The sequence below is a fragment of the Pseudochaenichthys georgianus genome, chromosome 16, assembly GCF_902827115.2.
Source record: "Pseudochaenichthys georgianus chromosome 16, fPseGeo1.2, whole genome shotgun sequence".
Classification (NCBI taxonomy): domain Eukaryota; kingdom Metazoa; phylum Chordata; class Actinopteri; order Perciformes; family Channichthyidae; genus Pseudochaenichthys; species Pseudochaenichthys georgianus.
Genome location: NC_047518.2, coordinates 44,789,875 through 44,799,142, shown reverse-complemented (window position 1 = coordinate 44,799,142; position 9,268 = coordinate 44,789,875). Strand labels below are relative to the sequence as shown.

Below are 9,268 nucleotides of genomic sequence, written 5' to 3'. Positions count from 1 at the left end.
TCGGAGTCGGCTTGACTCGGTTTGCATTTATAAATAATGCACATGTGTTTAGTCGTTAATGTCAGATATGTACTAAGTAAATACATTTGTTCCTGCTCAAGATTAGATTCAGCTTTATTGTTATTGCACATATTACAGGTACTGAGACAACGAAATGCAGTTTAGCTTCTAACCAGGTGCAACAAGCAGCGAAGTGAAAAGTAATGAAGTAATGTACACAATAGACAGAATAACATATAGAATGAATTGCATGATGAATAAACAGTGAGGGGTATGAATACACTAGATATCAGCCTGTGAGCAGTATGAACAGTGTGTATTAATACACTAGATACACACAGCAGCCTGTGAGCAGTATGGACAGTGTGTATTAATACACTAGATACACACAGCAGCCTGTGAGCAGTATGAACAGTGTGTATTAATACACTAGATACACACAGCAGCCTGTGAGCAGTATGGACAGTGTGTATTAATACACTAGATACACACAGCAGCCTGTGAGCAGTATGGACAGTGTGTATTAATATGCTAAGGTATGAAAACGGTAAGCAGTGCAAGTATAGTATACAAATATATAGATATTAATTTCATGATGATAAACATTGTGGAACAATGATGAAAAATGTGACGTAAAACTGACACAAAACAACAACAAACTTTAGCCGAGCCAATGGGAGAGCTTCATCAGCAGCACGGGGTAAAACCCACCAATGAGCGCTCAGCTCGAGATACCAGCGAGTCGTTTCCCATCAAGCATTTCGCTTCCGCAGCTCGTGGAGAGGAACTGCTCCGCCTCACTCTCAAGGCTGCCGGCGTCTCTGTCCCGTAAGATTTAGACGTCTCACGTAGGCGAGCCTCCAGAGCAAGTCGGACAAAATGACTAACCATCATGCAACGCACGAGCAAGACGGCAGTCGCAACTGCGCAGGTCTGCGTCGGTCTCGCTCATCTCAAACGAGCCTACTACAACGAGCCGTTAAAGGTGGGGTAGGTAAGTTTCAGAAACCGGCTCGAGATACACTTTTTGTTATATTCCATGCAATGCTCTTAACATCCCGATAGCAATGAATATTTTAAGTGCTTTGACAAAAAATCCATAACAAATCTGTAGAAGCCGTAATACTGTAAAAAGTACAACCAATCCGTTTAGCCGGCCTACCTGCCAATCCAACACATCCTCACTCCCAGGTCGGCCTATGTTGACGTTATGTCAAGTCCCCTGCCGGCTTTTTCCAACGCAAGGGGGGGGGCCTTAGCGTCCATTTTCAACGCAAGGGGGGGGCCTTAGCGTCCATTTTCAACGCAAGGGGGGGGGGCCTTAGCGTCCATTTTCAGCTTTCCGGGATGTCCATGTGCTTCTATGGACGTTCATGGAAGCACGGCATTCATTTGTGTCGACTGCCCTTAAAGGCAATGTGAGCGTCCATTCTCATTGGATAGCGGAGAATTGTACACCCGGAAGTAAATATTCCCCTTACTGACGATTGATTTTACAGTGATATCTGCACTACTCATCGACTAAAAAACACCAGATTATCCTTGTTAATTACACAACATTGATTGGTTTAAATTGTGTGCAATGCTTTTGTATTTTTCCCCTTCGATTCGGAGAGAACAAATCTTTTTTCGGAGTAAAGGATGGCAGAAGACACTACACTACACTACCCAGAATCCCCAGCTATCATTTCTCCCTGCAGAAAAAGAAAACATGGCCGAACTTCGTTTATTCTGGGTGTAAAATGCCTATTTAAAGTTAGTTTGGCCATTAAAATGCGTTTGATGTCATTTGATGCGAAAAATACGAGTTGTTATTTCAGATTATGTGTGCAGTGGATGTCCATGATCTTTAGTTTGCTAGTTATTACGAAGATTACTTCAGGAAATTGCGTCCAACGTTTTCATTGTTACCAAGGTGGTTGCTAGGGACGCTGCTATCGATATTATTTCTGTTATGTTGTGTAACTGTTTAATGGTGTTATCTTTATTGCTACCCCCTTCCCCGTCAATGTATAGTGTTGGTCCACAGCCTAAACATATTAGTTTAACAAAATCCGCATCTAAAGATACGTTATTTCCCCCTGTGCAATTCCAGTCTCACATCTCACAGCACATCGTCATTAACAAATACCGGAAACAGACCGAAAACGTTTAAAGAAAATAAAATAATACCTTATTCCGAGTGTGCTTGCTTTTCTCTTTGAAAGTCATCACATAACGGCATTGTAATACACGGTTCGGCTGCATTAAATATTACATATCTGCCGTAGTTCTGTATTTATAGAGCCCTGATGAGAAGACAAACATGAGGAACTGAAAACGTGATGTGGATCATAAATATATCAGCCATTAAACAACATCTTACATTTCTTTTCACACAATACGTCTCTTTGCCGTATCAACACTAATTCGGCTCACTTTTATATTTGATCCAATTGGTAGATAGGCTGTATTTACACCATAAAGGTGCACAGATGATATAAAGAGACACCTGGTGGTTAAAGCATGTTATTGAATTTCATTATTTTTATTATTAGATATTAATAGGATCCCTATAAAGTATATTCATTACTCGTTATTCTCTACTAATAGTTAATTAAAGACTGTATATAATGACTATTTTGCACATCCCGTTCAAGATTTCAAGATTTTCTAAGGTTTATTGACATATCATATAGGCCTACACAACTGTGGTGTAGTTCTGCACTGAATGAAAAACTTGGGTTGCAGGTTCCTCAATAGTGCATTACAAGACATCTATCAATATGTGTGCATACCTCCAGCAATGTTAACTATGTTGAAGCACTTATTTTAACTGATATTATACATAATGTATTACTCTTATAGATGTATGCAGATATTTCATCTCCGGCCTTGTCAGGTATTGAACAATCAATAAATAAAGAACACAGAATTGTTAAATATAAAACACAGAATTTGTGTGATTATACTAAATGATTTTCAAATAAACACCACTGCAGATTTAACTGTTACACATGCTGATGTAACGCAAATGTTCCAACTTGGGATCAATAAAGTATATCTTATCTTAAGCTGATCGATGGCTACTGCCATATTTGCAAAATGTGCCTCTGAACCTTGACAAGTGCATGTTTCAGGCTTATCAATTAATGTAATGTAATGTTATCAATTAACAACAGGAGGGGTCACAAACATAAGACCAGCTGTTAAATAAAGCTCTTCTGACCTTAGCTGGCGTGTGGGTATATATATTAATACTGCCCATTATGGCGCACCAGCAATTTTCACCCATTTATTAATTATATGTTTTAAATGTGAGTGTTTCCTGTCCCCTAAACCTCCAGGGATGTACACAGTTTAATACTGGCAACTTCTTATTATGGGAAATACGAAAACGTCTTTTAAAACTACAACTCCCAGTAGAGACGTGCCATAGAGAACATGTTGCGAAACAGAATAGCCAGCATGTGTAGTTGTGGGGACGGGGTGGGGGAGGGGGGGGGGGGACGCGGTGGACCCGTTCAAATCCAGTTTTGGACAGTCTGCCGTGGTTCCATCCCATTTCAAGTGCTGTTCGAGGCTCGGTAACCCTCGGAGCACACTCTCCAATCACAGAGCTTGAGGACTATCACGGGGTTTGTCAAACAGAGCACATGGTGTAGTCCAAACGATAGCTGGGGATTCTGGGTAGTGTAGTGTCTTCATTGCCTTTAAGGGCAGTTGACACAAACAAATGCCGTGCTTCCATGAGCGTCCATAGAAGCACATGGACATCCCGGAAAGCTGAAAATGGACGCTAAGGGCCCCCCCCTTGCGTTGAAAATGGACGCTAAGGCCCCCCCCCCTTGCGTTGAAAATGGACGCTAAGGCCCCCCCCCTTGCGTTGGAAAAAGCCGGCAGGGGACTTGACATAACGTCAACATAGGCCGACCTGGGAGTGAGGATGTGTTGGCCAATCAGCCTTCCATCGGGGCACAAACTTCTCTCGTGCCATCATTGGTCATGTGCGCGTTCGTGTGTGTTGGGGGAGGGGCTCTGTGAGGAAGTGGCAGATTTTCTCCGGCTGTGTATTTTCAAATTCTAGCGATCTCGAGCCGGTTTCTCAAACTTACCTACCCCACCTTTAAAGGCAGAGAGTGAAATTCAGTGAATACACGCAGTTTACAGAGATGCTGTATGAGAAACCAATGTGAGTTTGGAAAATTGCACAATATAAATATATTCTATACCTCAACAATGGAATTATGATCAGTGGAAATGGCCATGACATGTCTCCTTTAAATCATTTAGTGAGGTAAAAAACAGACCTCTCAGACGCTCTTTCACTTACTGGTGTAATAAATAAAAACAAATGGACTGTAGGTACACGGATTAGGGCGACACCATCTGGTCACAACTTTAAATATGTTACCCTGTTTATATGCAAATGAAGAACTCTCACTGGTTCAGAACCTTTTTCCTAAAGTGAGACTCTTTTCTTTTCTGACATTATGGGTATTTCACTTTATATTAAATACATAACAAGAGTGCATTACATCTAATAGACTTCACTATGAATCCAGAACAATACAACTGCAGGAGTATGGATACAGCGAGATGTGTGCATGCATTTTGAGCAGATTTGGGCAGAATCCAGCAGAGTGGACCGTGCTGTTCATCCTATGTAATCTATATGTAAAGATAAAAGTCTATATATTTAAGATAAAGCTGTGAAACAATCTCAATAATTGGCAGCAAAAATGTAAGGTTTTTTTAATTGACATAAAAGGATACATGTTGAGATAGGAAGTTCTAATATCTTAAGAGAAGAGCTTGAATATTAAAAAACACAAACTCTTTTGGCTCCTTCCTGTCTTTCTACTTGGTCTTTCTTGGCTTTGTACTGGCTATCTTCTAGCTCTATTCAGGTTTCTGAAGTTTTTTTTCTAGCTCTGTCCCTGATCATTATCAGAACCTGAAGGCTCTATACGGACTATCTTCTGGTTCTTTTCGGGATCCATCCACTATCTCTTGTCTCTGTCCAGTGAATTACACTTTTGTTACTGGAGCAGGTAAAGCATACAACAGATACTTTCAGCATTATCGGAGCACGAAGTGGAAACTTGGATGAAACACAGCGGACTTCTAAACAATGAACACCCGCAACTTGGATGAACTAAATTTGGGTTGAATGCGTTCTAATATTGCAATGCAAACCCATGATGTAATGGCAGTAATTAAGAATAATTGAGTCATTGAATGCTCATTTCAGTAGATGTAATCAAACAACACAAACATATTGGACATGGGCTCAAGACTGTAACCTCTTCACATTCTGTTGAAATGGTCAATTACTAGCCATATCTTACACATTGCTGTTTTGAATCATTAATATGTGGATGACAGTTGAACTGGATGATGTAACATGTATGCCATCTGCTGGAAAGAATACGTATCGCACTGTTGGCACTACCCAACAGCACGTTTTTGGTCTAGCATCACTTTACAAAACATTTGCATTAAGACACTAAGACTAGCTGGTCCCTTGTAAAGGTGAGTCCACCTTAAATGAGCAGTCGGTGATCAGCAGGTGAAAGGCAGGACACGGGAACTTGGTCCTTAGGAGATATAATGATTATTAAACAAGAAATAGTCGAGTCAAGGGGTCAAAGAAAATGAAGATTTGTGATTATTAGCGAATCGGTTGCAGGTGGGTGAAATCAGGCTTAGGGAGTAACGTATTACATGTAACGGCATTAGGTCATCAGGATACAAAATAGACAAATGTATTCCCTGACCGTTACAGAAGCAGCTAACGACCAACACACTTATGTCTTTTGAAACGATTATGCCATTTAAATCTTTTGTCACAAACATTGCAGCTCTATTTTTCCTCTCCTGTATGGACTCTCATGTGTGCCTTTAAACTATGACTCCGTGAAAAAGCTTTCTTACAGACTGAGCATCTGTGTGCTTTCTCTCCTGTGTGGACTCTCATGTGTGTCTTTAAATTTCCACTCAGTGAAAAAGCTTTCTTACAGACTGAGCAGCTGAATGCTTTCTCTCCTGTGTGGACTCTCATGTGTTTCTTTAAATCTGCACTCTGTGAAAAAGCTTTCTTACAGACTGAGCAGCTGAATGGTTTCTCTCCTGTGTGGACTCTCATGTGTTTCTTTACATGTGCACTCCGTGAAAAAGCTTTCCTACAGACTGAGCAGCTGTGTGGTTTCTCTCCTGTGTGGACTCTCATGTGTGCCTTTAAATGTGCACTCTGTGAAAAAGCTCTCTTACAGACTGAGCAGCTGTGTGGTTTCTCTCCTGTGTGGACTCTCATGTGTTTCTTTAAATGTGCACTCAGTGAAAAAGCTTTCTTACAGACTGTGCAGCTGAATGGTTTATTTTCAGCACTACGTTGTGGATAAGTGACAGATTCATGTCTATTTTTCAGTCGATTTGAGCCTGATGCAGGTTCTCTGGCCTCCTTCCAATCAGCACTGTCTTCAGTGCCAGGTTCAAAAGAGTCTCCAGTGTCGTCCTCAGTCGTTGGTTGTAAACTGCTCTCTGGACCTGAGTTCCTGGCTGGTTCTGGTCCTCTGCAGTCATCTCCATCAGCTTCTGTTTCCATGTGTTCAGTTTGTCTTTGATGAGGCTGTGAGGACTGAGGTTTCTCTTCATCATCTTCACTCTTCACAGGGTCAGGAGTGAAAGTGGACTTGGTGATCTCAGCCTCCTCCAGTTCCTGAAGCTGCTCTCCCTCCTGACTGATCCCGAGTTCCTCCTGTTCCTGCTTAATGTGTGGGGGGGGCTCTGGGTCCTCCGGGTCCAGACTGGTGCTCCACTCCTGCTGGTCAGGGAGAAACTCTTCTTTAACCACCACCAGCAGCTGGACATCTGCAGGAAACAGGAAACACACAGTCAGAACAAACTGTTAAGTGTTAGCATTTAAAAATGTAATCACCATTACAATGGGAGACATTTTGCAGCCCTAATTAATGCCTTTGTTTTTATATTTTCACATTATCTTTCTTAGTCGCACCTATTGTGTATTTGTGTTGGCTCAATTCACCTTATGTAGGCCCGCCCCTTTCCACTTCTAGTTAAGAATGAAAACGTTTTTTCTTCTTCTGGCGTAGCACTAGCTGCAATGTAAACAATGAATTGTATTTGGGATCGTTCACAGATACACTACGCCTACAGCAGAGAATTACAATACTCTGTTACAAATAAAAATCCTGCATTCAAACCTTATTTAAGTAAAAGTACGCAAGTATTAACCTGTTAAGCCTCGAGCCTGTTTTTCAGGTCTCAGGCTCGAAAATGACATTATATTATATATATATATTATAAAATACATGTTGGCAATAATTGATTGATGAGATTTTACATTAATTTATATTAACATTTTAATTACCTAATGACCTTTGAACTAGTTCCCCTATTCTTTAACAAGTAACATTTTAGATGTGTTTAATTTATTATTGAACATATTTATTCATTGATTTCTTTATGAATTATTCTCGAGCAATTTGAATTAATCCAAAGTATTTATTTGTATTTGCTTTTTCACATTTAAAAAGAAAAGGTGAATAAAGAAGCACATTAAAACTAAATTATCAAATGATGTCACATTTAACCAACTAGTGCCTACATGTATGGGTAATATTTAAATCAGTAAATTAAATGGCATATTATTCAATGTATGTATTTTTATAAATATATTTATTTTGGTAGGTTTGCTCTTCCGTAATACATCTTAATTATCATAATAAAGTACATGTGTCTAATAATACTTACATACAGTACTTTAACTTGTAAATCCAATCAAAGTTTATTTATAAAGCACATTTAAAAGCGATTTTTGGTCGGGCCAACGTGCTGTACATGTAATAAATACTACAATCACATAAAAACACATTACTACAATCACAATAAAAGACAATAAATTACAACCGATATATAAAAAACACAGGGAAAAGTCAGGACTCGTGCTCCGCTCTGACTAAAAGGTCAGGGAGAAGAAGTGTGTTTTAAGAGTAGATTTAAACACCTCTAGGCTCTGGGCCGACCTCACATGGAGCGGCAGAGTGTTCCAGAGCCTAGGGCCAGCTGCTGCGAAGGCTCGGTGCCCTCGGGTTTTGACCCTGGTCTTGGGCACTATCAGCAGCTCTGGCTGGGTTGTAGCGCTGGAGGAGTTCAGCTATATAGGCCGGAGCCAGCCCATTTAGGGCTTTGAAAACAATAATGGAGTATTTTCACAGTGTGGTGTTTGTACTTTTACTTCAGGATCTACTACCTGCAGCAAGTGCTGATAAAGGGTCTAAAGTGTTATTCATGTGATAATAAAGTGCTACTGAAGAGTGTAAAGTGTTAATTAAGGGTAAAGGGAACAGACCTGCTCCGGGTATCTGAAGCTGAGGCTGTAAAACAGCGTCCAGAAGTTTCTGGAGTCTCTTGTTCTCCTCTTTGGAAAGAGACAGCTCTTCCTCGTACTCGGCTATCGTTTTTTCAAACAAAGCAAATATATCTTCAGCAGCAGCAGTGAGTCGCTGCTTCTTCAACGAGAGCAGCATTTGGACTTTACTCATGTTTACTAGATCACTCTGCAAGCTCCGTTAAACACACCGTTTCTCTCTCTCCATCAAACTCTCAATCTAACTGGCGTTGCTAACGTGTTTCCAGCTAGCATGCTAAGCTAGCTCCTATAGTCCGAGGTAAACGCTCCAGAAAAAAGAGCACACAGTCCATTCAGAGGTTTATCCAAACACACAGATGATGGATCAGTAGTGCTGGAGCTCACACACACTTTCTCAGGAACACAGAGAGAGAGAGAACCGTAGCGACGAGACGCCGTTACGGAATAAATGTGGGACGAACAACTGGTGATATCTTCTTCTTCTCTTGTTTTTGGCGGAATGCAAACAACTTAAAAAGGTGCCTACCGCCACCTACTGTACATGAGTATGAATCATCACATCATTCCAACTCTTTAATCTATGAGCTAAACAAAAGACACTACACTACCCAGAATCCCCAGCTATCGTTTGTTTGGATTCCACCATGGCACCACTTTCTTCCTACCCTTGGTTGTTGTTTTGGGTATACTGTTCTCTGCTGCATTTAGTGTTGCGTTATTTGGCTTGTAATGACCTCTATGCTTCCCTCTGATGTTAGCAGGTGTACAGACTCCTCACACCATATCCTACATTTCCCCCAATCAGCTTTAGCAAAGCACCACCTGGTTATTACACCTCCTTCCTGCATATATACATTATCATTCATTTTAGTAAGCACTGGATAATGGTCACTT

The 9,268-nt window shown here is 40.7% G+C and overlaps 1 protein-coding gene across 1 annotated transcript; it reads right to left on the bottom strand.

The window, feature by feature from the left end:
• Nucleotides 1–5,223: 5,223 nt before the first annotated feature.
• LOC139435367 (zinc finger and SCAN domain-containing protein 22-like) lies at nucleotides 5,224–8,534 on the bottom strand. The gene is made up of 2 exons (XM_071205998.1): nucleotides 8,354–8,534; nucleotides 5,224–6,852 (listed from the first exon to the last, which is right to left on the bottom strand). Exons 1-2 carry the CDS (start codon nucleotides 8,529–8,531, stop codon nucleotides 5,846–5,848), a joined length of 1,185 nt encoding a protein of 394 aa, XP_071062099.1. The 5' UTR covers nucleotides 8,532–8,534; the 3' UTR covers nucleotides 5,224–5,845.
• Nucleotides 8,535–9,268: the final 734 nt, after the last annotated feature.